The 16,654-nt window shown below is 44.2% G+C and overlaps 1 protein-coding gene across 1 annotated transcript in view; it reads right to left on the bottom strand.

Moving 5' to 3' along the window:
* Positions 1-15,779, bottom strand: part of LOC148018475 (RNA-binding (RRM/RBD/RNP motifs) family protein) — a 55,873-nt gene extending 40,094 nt beyond the window's left edge. The window contains exons 1-2 of the mRNA XM_087662160.1: positions 15,432-15,779; positions 15,273-15,336 (exon numbers count right to left, since the gene is read on the bottom strand). Coding sequence (XP_087518286.1) covers positions 15,273-15,336; positions 15,432-15,699 — 332 coding nt within the window. The 5' untranslated portion in view covers positions 15,700-15,779. The remainder of the gene's footprint in view (positions 1-15,272; positions 15,337-15,431) is intronic.
* Between the last annotated feature and the right edge of the window lie 875 nt (positions 15,780-16,654).

The raw sequence follows: 16,654 nt of genomic DNA, 5'->3' as shown, positions 1-16,654 counted from the left end.
TATTACAAATGGATGGAGTACGACTAAGATTCTTTGATCCCCTTCACTAACCCAAGTGTCTCTTGCTGTCAAAATTGACCAACAAGCCTTCAAACCAATTTGCCCCTTGGTATGTTTAGGAAATCGGCCTTCATGCTAATCCTTACGAGACAAATTTAGACCCAATTTGGCATTGGCTAGCTGGCCTCTTGAATCTTTGTGAAGTTCTTTAATTTCAACTGTTAGAATTCGAAGTCCTAGGCCCTCATTTCTGAGCATGCATCTCGAAGTGGCTATCAAACACTAATTTCTACCGTAAATTAAGGTTTAAAGCAAAGATTTTCCAATATCTCCACCTCCGATGACTCAAACTACTAGAAAATGCTAAGGGCAATTGAGAACTAGCTATAAGATGAGAAAGAATGTCAAAGAGAGAGAAATTTCAAACTTCTATCACAAGAAAATAGAAGAAATCATTTGCACCCCCTATCTAGATAGGTATGAAAGCTGTCTCCACTGATGAAACACACCGAATACGATGTTGTTTGGCTGAAACAGCCCCTAAAATTGCTATCACCTACTACTATAGTCTCTTCAGGGCATGTCACTTGCTCTTGGAGGGTCTCTTGCTGGCTGGAAATGATCTGTCAACTATTGTAGTAGCTATATCAGCCTTCTCTTTGTCTCTCTCTCAGCTTGCACAAGGCTAGAATAATCCTCTCTCTCTTCCCGAACCTCAAAAACATCTTTCCCACTTGCATGGGCAACTTTTGCCAAGTAGCAACCTTCTAATCCCATTTGCTAGCATTATCCAACCATTGATTCCATGGGTTGGATCTATTGTGGAGAAGGCTTTAGGGCTTATCAAATTTTGTGCAAGCATGTGAGTTACAAATTGGATTATGTGTCTTATCCTTATTACAAATTCAAATTGTAATCATGATTTATAACTTACCACTATAACTTTGCCATATTTCCTTAATAAACACATGGTTAATCTCAAGTTAGTGAAATGCAAGGATGCATTGAGGCATATAGTAGTGGATCAGGAGTGGTTAGATTAGTCAGAATGCTCTACTTCGCATGCCTTAAATATTATGCACACGTTCTATAACATTGAGTTTTGGAGAGATACATATGGACTTCCATGTGCACTACTTCCTATCGTATCAATGTTGCAAAATGTGTGATAGTGAAGAAGCTACCATGGGCCTTCTGTATGAGTTTATGGAAAGGCTTCGTAATGCTATCCATGATTGCATTGTGTTGTCAGCTGACAAGTAAGGAACCATGAGTTGTTCTTTAATTCTATAACATATGTCATAAACTACCTCTTTAGTTTAAAAATTGAGACTTTATTCAAGTCTTGACAGGGTTGGATAGTGATGGGCTATAGTCAATGATGGCTAGACTGCAAAGATTGCATTGTGTTGTCAGCTGACAAGTAAGGAACCATGAGTTGTTCTTTAATTCTATAACATATGTCATAAACTACCTCTTTAGTTTAAAAATTAAGACTTTATTCAAGTCTTGACAAGGTTGGATAGTGATGGGCTATAGTCGATGATGGCTAGACTGCAAAGGACAGTGGCTGAAGGCTGAAATTTCCATGGTAGAGTGAGAAACCTGCACAAAATGATGAGGCTAAATGGTGGGCAGCCTGTCTATTTATAGATGTTGAAGGGTATCCCAAAAAATTAGGCTTTCAGGGGACCATTGAAACTCTCTCGAACCGCGCATCAAATTTGCATTTTTTATTAATTAAGCGTGTTTTGGGGCTATTTAAAAAAACTAATCATCTGTAAAACATGTTTTAGCTTAACACCCCTCTCAAGCCCAAAACTAAGCCTAAAAGGGAAGGCCTGCAATGTCCCAAGGCTTCCCACCTTGAAGCAGCCAGGGCATTGAACAAAGGGTGCACATCGACTGCCTAGTGGCCTACCAAGACTCTAGAGGCGATAGTTACCTTATCAAGGGAGTCTAAATAGTCATCCCAAAGAGGACAAGGCATCAGACAAAGGGTGCTCATTGGCTGCCCAATGGCCTACCAAGCACTACAAAGGCAAATGGATCAACATTGAACGTGTTTTTTTTTTTTTTTTTTTTTGGGCCGAGGGGGGGAAGGGGATTGAATTTTAGAAATGGCAGTCGATTAAGTAACAGTGACCCAAAAGACCAGAGTAGGGATGGTACACCCAACACATCACAAAACAGTACAAGCTTATCTAACCACTTGAGGATATCGATGACGAGGGAAAGGTGATGAAGTATCATGTGAAGAAGAATGGTAGTGTAATCCACCAATGGAAACAACTTAGGATCTATCCAATGGTGCTCTGCACAATGGGATGCATAATATGCTACATGCTAAAGAATGCTCATACAACAGATGCCACTTGGTCAATGTCCCTCATGGAAAAATTATTCACTTGCCCAAGCACCCTAGTACAAAGATGATGAAATCATACAATTCATAGGGGAAGGTACTATTGTTGAGAAACCCTTCACCCTTCACCTGCAGTTTGCCTTTTTGCGTTTTGCGTTTAGGGTTTGCAGCCCCAAAAAGGAGCGCCATCCTTGACTAACTGTTGAGAAACCCTTCACCCTTCACCTGTAGTTTGCCTTTCTGCGTTTTGCGCTTAGGGTTTGTAGCCCCAAAAAGAAGCGCCATCCTTGACTAACTGTGCCTATTTATAGGCCACTCTTTCATTTATTCCTCACGGCTGATTCATTTAGTCCGTCACCTCTTTCTCTCCAGCCTCTACACTACCCTCACACCCCTTCAGGAGGACATTGCAATTCATGGTTTGTGGCTGTCTTCATCATCTTCCTTGTGCTATGGCACCCTTGTTCCCTTGTACCACATTCACTCCATGATTCAAGTCTTCATCATTCCATTCATCAGAGTTTCTTCTCTCTTCTCTTCTCTTCTCCACGTTTGCCGAGTTCACTCCGTGTTCCTTCCCGCAAACCCTACTGTCTCGTTGATACGTCATCTTTTGACATGGTATCAAAGCTAGATCTGCTCAAACAACAGTAAAGATCCTCCACTCCAGTGAAGGCAAAGACCGGTGGCGGGTTTGGCATCCACTTCTCTTCTTCTTCCGTTGCATCAAAATCTTGTTTTTGCAGATTTCGGGTGTTTCAGCTTGTTGCCCACACCCCGTTCGCGGAGGACATCTCAGCCGAAGCTATTGCTGTCTCCATCAGTTGGTGCCTAATTTCCAGCCCTCTTCACGCCGTTTGGAGCTGATTCCAGCTAGGCCACTACTGTTCCTATGCAGACCTGCTGGCGTATAACCTGCCACGTCATCATAGTCATGCTGCCTGCGTTTTTAGTATTTCTCTCTCCTCACCTGCGTTTTTCTACTGGTTGTAACCTCTTACTACTGGTCGCATCCTCCTCCCACTGGCAGCTCACTCCAGCCCTTCCACTACCCTCCCACCCCTCGAGGCGGACATTGTGGTTCGTGCTTCACACTGCCCTCACACCCCTTGAGGCGGACATTGCAGTTCATGGTTCATGGTGGCTGACCTCTTCATTCTTCAGCAAGGCACACTGGTGTCCATGGCTTCTTTACCAATAGATGACCAGACTACTGGGTGCTACTGTGGCATCACCAGACACACCACCAATGCTTTGCCGACTTCGACCTTTGCTCCCCACCCCCCGGAGTATATGCGACTTCCACCAGGCACTCCTTGTGCCACCTCTCCTTTCTGGGCCACAGAAAACGTTCTGCATCGACTATCAGAGTACTATGCTCAGGGCAATAAGATGCATCCGATGCGCACTAAGTCCTTTCGAGCACATGGAGGATTGATTGGCACTACAACCTCCTGGAGATCGTCGCAATGCCAGCAATAGCCTTCTCCCACTTATTTTCAGGTACAGTGGCTTCCACGACCTACGGATCTGCAATCCGCTCCATGAGAGACAGTGATTGTTTGATACTGTCTCCTTGTCAGTCTGCTCCTTCGAGAGATAGTGGCTACTCGACTCCTTCCTCTTCTTTGGCTACCCAGTCTGCTCCACTGAGAGACAGTGACTGTTGCCCACCTCTTGCTTATTCTGAGCACCACCCTTCCCCACCCTCGCCTACTCACGTTTGAGAGGCTACCTCTGGGAGTTCTTCAGCACCCCAGATACCTTCTTCGGCACGACCGGCGGGTATTCCTTCGTCATCAGACATTTCGGAGTCCGTGATCCATGAGTTTTTGGATTCTCTATCTACTTCAGAGGGGGATGTTATTTCTTTGCCCTCAAAGGGGGCATCTACTTCTTCTTCGACTTCAACGGAGGCCCCTCCACCTCCCACCTCAAAGGGGGCACCTACTTCACATGAAGCTCTTCACCCATCCTCTACTTTCTTGGGGTGGCTGTCTTCGACCAGTCGTCTCTCCTATTGATACCCACGATCTTCAGGTACCACCTAGATTGAGACCTCGGAGGTTCAGCCGCGACTTGGTGACAAGGCCTTCGTATTCCTTCCACCATGGATGCATGAAGCTAGTGGCTTCTCTCCCAAGGTTGTGTTTCGGATTCTCCAGTTCACTCTGTCTACTGGTCTTTACTGTAGGTTCCCTTTCCGATGGAAATCTTGGATCTTCGGGATACTCTACATCTTCTTCCTCCTCTTTGCTTCTTACATTGGTCACTTGGTCAGCATGGAGCCACCTCCCGAGATTGAGTACAGGCATATCCTTATGGTTCTCGACACTACATAAAGTCTGACATTCCTCCTATGCATTGCATGTTTTCATCATCTTTGTACTAGGGCGCTTGGGCAAGTGAACAATTTTCCCATGAGGGACACTCTCCAAGTGGCACCTACTATATGAGCATTCTTCAATATGTAGCATTGTATCTCCACCTCACTCTTCTCTTGTTCCCCTTTTTGGGCCTGAGAGGGGTTGTTGAGAAACCCTTCACCCGCAGTTTGCGTTTTTGTGTTTCTGCGTTTAGGGTTTGCAGCCCCAAAAAGGGGCGCTATCCTAGACTGACTGTGCCTATTTATAGACCACTCTTTCATTCATTCCTCACGGCTGATTCATTCAATCCGTCACCTCTTCTCTCCAGCCTCTCCACTAACCTCATACCCCTTCAGGAGGACATTACGATTCGTGGTTCATGGCTGTCTTCATCATCTTCCTTGTGCTACGGCATCCTTGTTCCCTTGTACCACATTCACTCCATGATTCAGGTCTTCATCATTCCATTCATCAGAGTTTCTTCTCTCTACTCTTCTCTTCTCCATGTTTGTCGAGTTCACTCTGTGTTCCTCCCTGCAAACCCTACTGTCTCGCTGATACGTCATCTTTTGACAAGAAGTGGGGGGGAGGTGTCAAGAGTGGAGCGATGTATAAGTGTGGGACCAAGACTGAGAGAGTAGGGTGAACACAGAGAGGAGAGAGAGAAAGAGACAGAAGAACAAGATCTGTTGTATGAAATGCCAAAAAAATCTGTCAGGTCGGCTGCATTAAACGCAGCCAACAACTATACTGCATACTGCCACGTGGCAGCCCAACTGCATCCTGCATATCTGGCTGCCATTGCAGATGCTGATGTGGCACTCTCTGCATAGTCGCCTATTGACGTGGCATCTACTGAAGTGACACTGACAAATGGTAAACTTGCTCCGCGCACCGAAACACTCAAATGGCTTCCCAACTGGAAAAGTACATATGTACACAGCCTAACTGAGGACAATGCCTGTCTAGGGGATGACAATCTCTAACACCCCCTCTCATATCCTGGACGAGGCATAAGGCTAAGGGATTTGGAATGTCGTCGAAGTTGAGTCTGGGGAAGTGCCTTCATAAACAAATCTACAAGATTGTCCTCTGTCTTGCAATACTCCACATCTATGGTCTCATCCAGAAGCTTCTCCCTCATGAAGTGGTACTAGATCTCTATGTGCTTCGTCCGGGCATGGAATACGAGATTTCGTGCCAAGGCAATGCAACTCTCATTGTCACCCCGTAAAATAGTAGGACGAGTCTGGGAACACCCAAGCTCCTCCAACAATCTCCGAAACCACAAAGTCTCACATGTGGTAGAAGATGTAGCCCAATATTCCGCCTCAGTCAAAGATAGGGCTACCATGGGCTGCTTCTTGCCACTCCAAGAGATAACAACTGCACCCAAGGTAAAACAATAGCCTCTGGTAGACTGCCGGCGGTCCACATCGCCAACTCAATCCGAATCACTCCAACTTGCAAGGACAAGATCCAAAGCACCTATACCTATGGAATAGTAAATCCCTAGGTCAAAGGTCCCCCTTAGAAACTGTAGTATCCTCTGAGCAGCCTACCAATGCACCTGCTTAGATTCACTCATGAACCCAACCAAGAGACCTACAACAAAACATAGATCAACCCGTGTGTTGAGGAGCCAAATCAACAATCAATCAACTAATGGTAGCGGGTAGCATCCGCCAAATGAGAATCTGAGTGTGAAGTGGCCTTCCAGCTCGGATCCATAGGAGTAGAAATGGACCTGTAGTCCTCCATCTCAAAAGTCACCAAGAGCTACTGTACATATCTCTACTGAGAGATGAAAATCCCCCTCTGAGTCTAATAAATCTCGTGGCCCAAAAAGAAATGGAGAAGTCCCATCCGTCATCTCGAACTTCTAATGTAAGGCTCCATTCATCTCTTCAACCTTCTATACATGGTCACCTGCAACAATCAAGTCATCAACATACAAAACAAACAACACAAGACCACCCTCGAAAGTGTGCACATAAAGCTGTGGATCGGCCTTGGAGTGCCGATATCCCAACTTCTCCTGTAGGAATGAGTCAATCTTCTCACTCCAAGCACGTGGAACCTACTTCAGGCCATACAAGGACTTCTTCAACCTATAAACCTTCCCATCCAAGGATCCAAAGCCAAGAGGCTGCTCTACATACATCTCCTCCTTTAAGTCGTCATTCAAGAAGGTCGACTTCACATCCAGCTAAAAGACGGCCATCTTCTATGACCAGCCAAGGCAAGAACGCTACGGATCGTCGCCATACGAGCAGTGGGGGCAAAAGTATCATGGAAATCAATGCCTAGGCACTGAGCAAAACCTTTAGCAACAAGGTGGGCCTTGTGCTTGTCCAAAGAGCCATCACTATGATACTTGGTCTTGAAGACCCATTTGACACCAATCACCTTCTTATGAGAGGGACGAGGCACAAGGTACCAAGTGTCATTCCTCTCAAAAGCCTCCAATTCGGCTTCCATCGCTTTTTGCCAATGGTCAAACTGTAAAGCCTCCTTCACTGAGGTAAGCTCTCTATCTTGCATAACACGGGACATCAAACAATAGTTAGAGCAAACAAGCTCCGTAGAATGTGCATGGTACCTCCGTGATCTCCGTGGTCCATCCTACGGTTGCCACTCCTCAAAGACCCCCTCGATCCCCAAATTTTAGAGCATGTCATGGGCCCAACAAGGAAGAGGTCGGATCTCTCCTCGTCGCTCTCCATTTGCTGAAGCCTCTGGAAAATCCACTAGCAGTGGCTCCATTGGGGTAGCCGATGGAAGGGAAGACTCTAAAGAAGAATCCTTTCTAAGAGGCTCTAGCCACCACCTCAACCCACAGACACTGGGGTAACTGTCAGTGCGAGCCATCTTGATCACACTTCGATTCTTTCATTCCAAGATGCCATTTTCTTGACGGATGTTGGTATTAGCAAACTCCTGGTGTATCCCTCTATCTGCACAAAAACAAGCAAACTCATTAGAAACAAATTCACTACCCTTGTCAGATCGCAAGGTCTTTAGTCTCCACTCCGATCGGTTCTCCTTGAAGAGAAGCCAATCCTTGAAGTGGGAGAAAGCCTTCGACTTCTGCTGCAAAAAATAGGCCCAAGTCATCCTACTGTAGTCATCCACGATCAGCATTAAGTACAAGCTCCCCTTAAAAGACTCGTTCCTCATTGGTCCGCATAGATCCATAGATACAAGCTCCAAGGGTGAAGTAGACCTCCTTGAAGCTCTATTGGGAATGGCATCACAATGCTACTTCCCACGAATACAGGAGACATAGGGCTGCTGGCTCACCTCTATGTCCGGCAAACCTTGAACAAGTTGTCCTCGCGATGCCTTCTAAAGGTATGCATAGTTTAGGTGGCCAAACCAAGCATGCCATAGCTCGGACTATAACTGAGAGGTAAGAATAAGAGAGGTAAGAGCAGAAGAAGACTTCAATTTGTAGACTCCATTCTCCTCATACCCTATAGAGAGGACTTTCCTTGATCCACGATCAAGCACTCAAATAGCATCACTGTCAAACTCCACCAAAAGACCAAGGGAGCAAATCTTATGAGCCGATAGCAAGTGATACCCCAAACCTAGCACATACAGCACCTCCGAAGTATATGTACCATCGCGTCCATCTGGAATCAACTGCATCTCATCCCGTCTAGCTATAGATACTAAAGAGCTGTCTCCAATGAGAATCTGCCCACGCGAAGGTCGCAAATGGGCAACACCAATAGTCAAAGGGGTCATATTCCATGACGCTCCACTGTCCACGATCCACTCTCGAGCCTAGGGAGTTATCATCACAGCATTAGAAGTCTTCGATGAAGGGGCCTCAACCACCACTAAACGAAAAAAAACAGCCGATAAGGAAGTAGCCACTACTCCAAAATCCTTCATAGACTTGTCCTTCTTGTCTTCATCAGGGTACTCTTTCTTCCAATGGTTGGTCTTTCCACAAATATGGCATGTCGATTCTTTCTCCTTGTCCTTCTTTGGTTTGTTGTCCTCCTTTTTCTTCTTTTGGTCCTTTCCCTTCTTCTGAGAGGCTTGACCAGTCAATGCCTCCAATTTGGAAGCATTATGTCCCTTCAATTGTTCCTCTTGGTCCAAGACCATAGGAACTAACTCTTGTCGACTCCCACCCTAAAGCAATAAGAGCGGAGTAAACCACACCAAATCATGGCAGTAACTGGGACAGTAGTGTGATCACCATGTCTTCAGAAGTAATCGTCTTTCTCGCATTTTGCACCTGCATTTAAAGTTTTCGCAACTTACTGATGTGCTCCCGCATCGAAGAAGACTTGTTAATGGATAGGTGTCGTGGTTTCTCCAAGATCAAAGGGATGGCCAGTCTCACCAATCTGTCCAAACAGAGTAGTAGCACTCATTGAAGTAGTGTAAACCAAACTATACGTGATGCACAAGTACTCCTCAAACTCTTCATCTATAAGATGACCAAAATGAGAAGAAGAAGATGGTAAAGGTGAAGGTGTGTCTGTCTACCTCCTTCTCCAGACCATAATGCCTTTTCAATGCCTCCAATGATGGAGAAGCCTGATAGGATGTCACAATCAAAAGAAGAAGGTGTCTGAGACATTATGAGTCAGATTCGAGTCACATGTGAATCTTGCACAAAGACTAGCCTCCACAATCACCGCAAGATACTCTTTAGAAGAGCACCAACTCAGATACCATGTGAAGATATACTAGGGTTTGCACTGAGAAAACACATGTATGACCAAGAGTGAAACACAAAGACTCATACAGAGAAGCAAAACTCAAACCCTAAACACAAAACACAAAACACAAAACCCAAAAACTCAAAACTCAAACACAGAGACAAACACAAAGAGAAGAAACTCTGAAGTGAATGAATGTTGAATGTAAGAGTGTACAAAATGCCCAAGGGCAGAGGAATACAATATCGGAGAGAAAATGGATCCCAAGTGCTATGACCACCAGTTAGAGTATCTGAGTGCGGAAAACGCCAAACGTTGATCACCAGAGTGTCAAAGAACTAAGGTGATAACAAAAGTGCTTGCTGATATAGATAGCCTACTGGACAGCAAAAATGCAGCTACTGTAGCGGTCCCCCGATGGGAGAGATGGCAATAGCTTGTCACCTAGCACCAGATGCTGAAAACACAAATTGATCAGGTGTTATGATGACGTAGTAGATAGAGACCTCCAAACAGCAAGGCAATGGCTGAAAATAAACCGCCCAAGGCTAGATAGTGATGGGCTACAATCGATGATGGCTCGACAATAGATGGCAGGTGGTTGATGGCTGAAATCTACACAATAGAGTGAGAAACCTACACAAAAGGATGAGGCTGAATGGTGGGCAGCTTGCCTATTTATGGATATTGAAGGGTGCCCCAAAAAATTAGGGTTTGGGGACTACTAAAACTCTCTCGAACCGCCACCAAATTTGTGCTTTTCAGTTTAAAAATGCTAATCGGCCGTAAAGCGTGTTTTAATGCAACAAGCTAGAAAGGGCAAAACAAATATTGAAGATATTGAAGAGGCTGTCTAACTGACCAGAAGTCAGGCGTCAACTATACAACAAAAAGTGGCCATGATGATATTGGAACTGATGACAATGGTGGCTGGGGCAAAAAATAGCCAGCAGATGCCTCTAGAATGCACTGCAGGAGCCAGAAACTGTTGGCTGGGAACAAATACAGTCCAGCAGTAGCAACGGAAGGGTAGCTCAAGGATGTCCATGGCAGCAGCTAGAGATGATGAGGAATGGGTGGGCAGCAATAGGCAATGGAGCTGGCAACCATGTGCTGACAGGTGATCAATTGGGATAGACTAGGATGGCTATGGATGCAAACAACCTAGCACACTATCTATTTATAGAGAGAGAATCAACCAACATGGGGAGTTTATTATGGGACATTGAGATATATTGAGTGCATTTGAGCTTTGGGGCTGTTTAATGAGCTAATGAAGGTTTAATGTGTAAGTTTTGTAGGTGCTTAACATTAAGTTCGGTAGCGATTGCTTGTAAATGATCTTCTAAAATCTAGAGACCCATCTATCTATGTCATCCTTGAAACATCATGAAACCAATGGACAATTGAAAGGACAAATCAAACCATGGAGGATACGCTCCATATATAGATCTCCCAATGTCAATCTGAGTGGAAGTGTTGTAAACCAGAAATTAAGTTTGCTCATAAAATTGCTAAACATTCAGCAATTGAATACAATCAGCTCATCCTAAGGTACTATTACAAACTAAAACCATCCATTGCCATCAAGCTCAAAGGCATAACATGCAATCACAATATATAAGGAATGTAGCGATTCCAAAGGAAAGCATCAAAAAACTTCATGATAATGCTAGGGTTTATGGAAACCAAAACCGTACCCATTGAGAGCTATAGGAAGGCATGTGATTGTAACCAAAGATATTGAAAGACTCCAATTCGATAAGCATCAACAAATGTTACAAAGAATCTTCAAGGTATTGTAGATCATCCCAAATTACCAAGAATATAAGTAGCGCATCTTATCACTTGGATTTACCTCTAGGCAGCCCATCTTGTGTTTCATATAAGTCATTTGAAAAAACACTTGGGACAAGGAGAATGGATTGTTCCAATCAAGGAAGCCCTACAAGAGGGAAAGATATAGCTCAATACATTTCCCTCCGATCCAAATTGGTTCTCAAATATAGGAAAAAATGAACCCGTCAAACTGTTTGTCCCAATAATCGATCAAGTGAAAACACCGCTTGAAGGCAAAGATAATATAGGAGTCCACATACTCATTGAAGAGTCATTTTTATGGCTTCATCCCTGAGGATGTTGTTAAGGACAATAAGCGTTCACAAGGGGGGAAGTTTCATCCTTCACATCCAAGGTGGGCGCCCATAGCATTGATCGTAGCCTTAGTCACCAAGTGACCAGGTGTGAATGTGCGATTAGACTAGATTGCTTAAACATTGACTTTAGGCCTAATGGCCATCACACCAATACACATGGATGGTGTGGGCAAGTGATATTGGACCCTGGTCCTTGTGAGCTAAGCATGGCTTGTTATTTTTCTAGTCCTAGGCTTGGGGGACTTGAGCATGTTTGGGTCTCTGCTCAAGAGGCAAGTGTGATGTCCGTTTCCTTGAAGTTCTTTCTACATGAGTATGGCTTGTTGAGAAACCCTTCACCCACACTTTGCGTTTCTGCGTTTCACATTTAGGGTTTGCAGCCCCAAAAAGGGGTGCCATCCTAGACTGATTGTGCCTATTTATAGGCCACTCTCTCATTCATTCCTCATGACTGATTCATTCAGTCCGTCACCTCTTCTCTCTAGCCTCTCCACTACCCTCACACCCCTTTAGGAGGACATTGCGATTCGTGGTTCGTGGTTGTCTTCATCATCTTCCTTGTGCTACGGCACCCTTGTTCCCTTGTATCACATTCACTCCATGATTCAGAACTTCATCATTCCATTCATCAGATTTTCTTCTCTCTTCTCTTCTCTTCTCCATGTTTGGCGAGTTCACTCTGTGTTCCTCCCCGCAAACCCTACTGTCTCGCTAGTACATCATCTTTTGACATGGTATCAAAGTTGGATCTGCTCAAACAGCAGTAAAGATCCTCCACTCCAATGAAGGCAAAGACCGGTGGCGGGTTCGGGATCCACTTCTCTTCTTTTTCCGCTGCATCAACATCTCGTTTTTGTAGGTTTCAGGTGTTTTCAGCTTGCTGTACACACCCCTTTCGCGGAGGATATCACAATCTCAGCTGTCCCTTGCTGTCATCTACAGTTTGGCGACTGTTTCCAGCCTTACACCCGTAGTTTGCAGCTGTCTACAACAAAGCAACTGTTGCTAATTACTCTCCATTCAGAAAACAATCTCGTTTTTGCAGACTTCAGGTGTTTCAGCTTGCTGCCCACACCCCGTTCACGGAGGACATCTCAGCCGAAGCTGTCCATTGCTGTCTCCATCAGTTGGCGCCTAATTTTCAGCCCTCTTCATGCAATTTGGAGCTGATTCCAGCCAGGCGACTGCTGTTCCTATGCAGACCTACTGCCGTACAACCTGCCACATCATCACAGTCCTACTACCTGCGTTTTTAGTCTTTCTTTCTCCTGATACCCAGGATCTTCAGGTACCACCTAGATCGAGACCTCGGAGGTTCAGCCGCGACTTGGTAACGAGACCTTCATATTCCTTCCAACATGGATGCACGGAGCTAGTGGCTTCTCTCCCGAGGTTGAGTTTCAGGTTCTCCAGTTCACTCTGTCTACTGTTATTTACTGCCGATTCCCTTTCAGGTGGAAATCTTGGATCTTAGGGATCCTCTACCTCCTATGTATTGCATGATTTCATCATCTTTGTACTAGGGTGCTTGGGCAAGTAAACAATTTCCCCACGAGGGACACTGTCCAAGTGGCACCTGCTGCATCGGCATTCTTCAGCATGTAATGTAGCATTGCATCTCCACCTCACTCTTCTCTTGTTCCCCTTTTTGGGCCTGAGAGGGGGTGTTGAGAAACCCTTCACCCGCAGTTTGTGTTTTTGTGTTTTTGCGTTTTGCGTTTAAGGTTTGCAGCCCCAAAAAGAGGCGCCATCCTAGACTGATTGTGTCTATTTATAGACCACTCTCTCATTCATTCCTCACGGCTGATTCATTCAGCCTATCACCTCTTCTCTCCAGCTCCACTACCCTCACACCCCTTCAAGAGCACATTGCGGTTCGTGGTTCGTGGCTGTCTTCATCATCTTCCTTATGCTACGGCACCCTTGTTCCCTTGTATCACATTCACTCCATGATTCACAACTTCATCATTCCATTCATCAAAGTTTATTCTCTCTTCTCTTCTCTTCTCCATGTTTGCCGAGTTCACTCTGTGTTCCTCCCCGCAAAACCTATTGTCTCACTAGTATGTCATCTTTTGACATGGCTTGTGTTGTCTCTCTTGTGTAGGTTGGTTTGTAGATGGCCAATAGTTTGTTTTTTCTACAACTATTGGAACCCCATGCCATAAAAAGAATGCAACATCCATTTTTTAATGAATCTTTTGCACTAGTTAGAAACTATAGCTTTCATATCTTGAAAGATGTCCAATGCATATACAAATCATTGGGTTCTCAGAGAAAAGATTCGCATCACATATGGCTTAGGAAATTGCTAATTTGATCATTTCAAAGTTTTTATACTTTCTATAGGCCAACTAATTTGTATGCCAATTAGTTTGGCAAAGTGTCTTGATGCTTTCTCGTTTATCATGAGGCATGTTTGTGCTAATTATGCATTTGTCAACTAATCATGGTTTTACCATAAACTAGCATCAAGGCTCACCAAGCACCTATTTTGTAAAGGTTTGGAGATGTTCTAAAGTTAGGGTTCTAGAAATTGACTTTAGCCTTTTCGTTGTAACAATGAACAAGGGAGAATATGAAAAATGGAATACATGCATCACGGTTTGCCAAGGAGCTATTTAGTAAAGCTTTGGAGATGCTTTAAAGTTAGGGTTCTAGCAATTGGCTCTAGCCTTTTGATTGTAAAAATGGACAAGAAAGAATATGGAAAATGGAACACATGCACATTGTCTATCAAGCATGAGGTATTTAATGTACCTTGGCTAGGTTTGTTTGACCTTGCAAGGATCCAAATCTTTTGTAAACAAAAGATGTGAAAGTTTTTGCTGCAAATGCTTGGAGTCATGATGAGATGGTACTAGACATGGGTCGAATGACAAAAAGTCGATGAGGAAATAACAAACTGACCAATAATCTTTTTACTATGATACAAATGGTGACTAGATAGATTTCAAAATAGGAAACTACAGAGCTATTCAACTGGAGCCAATAATTGTTAATAGTAGGCAAAGTGTTATGCTCCATGACTGCAAGGGTCATGCGAATCCCACTGGAGCCAATGGGATCATGTCTAGCAAAGGTCTAGGCCATATGACTTGGCCAGTGGTTTTTAGCAGGCCAAAAGAGCATGTCATAAGTCAGATTGGTTGACATCAATCAATTGGACATTCTCCATAGCACATTGGACTGAATAACCCACGGCATAAGAAGCACCATGACTTTCTGATACCGACATTGTAGATGTAGTGCCCTGCCGTAGTTTAGCCAAAAGTTGTGTGCGGCCAATGCATCTCACACTAAGTAATTTTCCTTCGCAGTAGAATATCTATGCAGTCAATGCGTCTCACACTGAGAGAAAAATTTAGCAGCTATTGAATAGAATGTCAATCATTGTTTGCACTTTAACGCTCAGTTTTATGTGATTTGAAAAATGTGCTAGTCATGCATGCTTTTCAGCTAAGATAGAGAGGACGTCCATGTGATGCAACTTTGCTAGCTCATCTGGTATGATTTTTATGGTGCAAGATGTAGACCTAAAGCTAACTCTGTCCCACGAAGGAAGAGAATTCAGCCTCGTAAGAAAATTCAGCCTCATAGCAGTAATTTACGGTCATCTATGTGATGTGGTCGCTGCGCTACGCGAAAACGATTAGAAACCAAAATCGTCTTAATGGTTAAAATTTTGCTGCGAGATTACCCTTCGGTGAAGTTCTTCCCAGTGTTCTTCCCTGCCATCTTGCGACGCATCCTTGCTGTGGGATCTGGAGTTGCACAACTTCGGCATTAGATGTATTCAAAGCATTATACGCCCGAAGCTTTGTCTTGAAGTACTGTGTTGAAATACAACTCCTACTACCTTCTGGTGCAAGATAGATGCGGAGCACTTCTCCATATTGAGAGAGGAGATGCCGTAGCTTGAGGGGTTTGAGGTGGGGAGGAATGCGGCTAAGGTAGCACACACCTCGTTTCTCGGCTTTGGCGATCTCACGTAGAAGTTTCCTGCGCTTTTTCTCCTTCCTTTTCTTCTGCTCTGCTTCTTCTTCTTCTTCTTCTTCTTCTTCTTCTTCCTCCTCCTCCTCCTCCTCCTCCTCCTCCTTTGCCTCGCTAACCCCTCGATCGGTCATTCTCTAGGCTAATCGACGCGATTACAGCTTACAATGACCAGAAGATCTATACGTATTCATAGCAAAATCCATGTGATGAGTTGGGCAAGAATGTGGTGATGAAGTAGGCCATGTAAATATAGTAAAAGCATGGTATAGCATTATCAACCGTGTCTAGGCCAATTGGTAAAATGTGTGTGGGAGTTTGATAAAGTCTTGAGTGCAAGCCTTACGAGCATGCCAAAGTTGCCCTACCCATAAGGGATGTTGTGTAGTTCTTTAACCTTAGAAAAACGTATTAGAAAGAAACAAAGATGGAGTTTGGATAGAAATGCCAACATTATGTCACTTAACAAAGCGCACTAGTTCATCATGGCTTCTAGGACCAAGGATGTGATTGGGTGCATAAAAGGCATCCACCATGTGTTACACCGACACATATTTAGTATGGGCCCCATTGCCACATGGCACATGGGGGCTTGTGAAAGCTAATGGTCAAAAAACAAGTTGTTAATGTAAGGCAAGAGTTGCCACATGTCACTTATGCTCCAAATGGAACTCTACCTTATGCAAGTAGGAGCATGGGGATGATGTTTAGGCAATCTCTCTCTCTCTCTCTCCATTATCAACTTCAAGGCTCTATAGTTACGAATTAAGGGATTGCTACAAATGAGAAGGTGTAGATATGTTCCCATGCTATGCAAATGTGTCATGCAAGCCTTCAATTCAATAGTGTGCAAAAGTATTATCATGTTGTACAAAGGTGCCATGGTGGCCTTGAATTCAGTAATGTTTGTAGTTGTTATGTTTGTCTAGATGTGTGATGTGGGTGTTGAGAAATAGACAAATGATGTATGCTCCAAGAGGAGCTGTCCTGAATCCCATATGCACAGTGAAGAGAGTGGAACAACTCAAAACCTATAAAGCATTATACTTGACTATGAAATTAACACAATATCATGATGCTTGGTACTTT

This window comes from Lygodium microphyllum, chromosome 21, assembly GCF_053477565.2.
Source record: "Lygodium microphyllum isolate KBCC chromosome 21, Lygodium_microphyllum_v1.1.10, whole genome shotgun sequence".
Classification (NCBI taxonomy): Eukaryota; Viridiplantae; Streptophyta; class Polypodiopsida; order Schizaeales; family Lygodiaceae; genus Lygodium; species Lygodium microphyllum.
The sequence above is the reverse complement of the archived record's forward strand: the minus strand, read 5'-3'. Positions and strand labels throughout refer to the sequence as shown.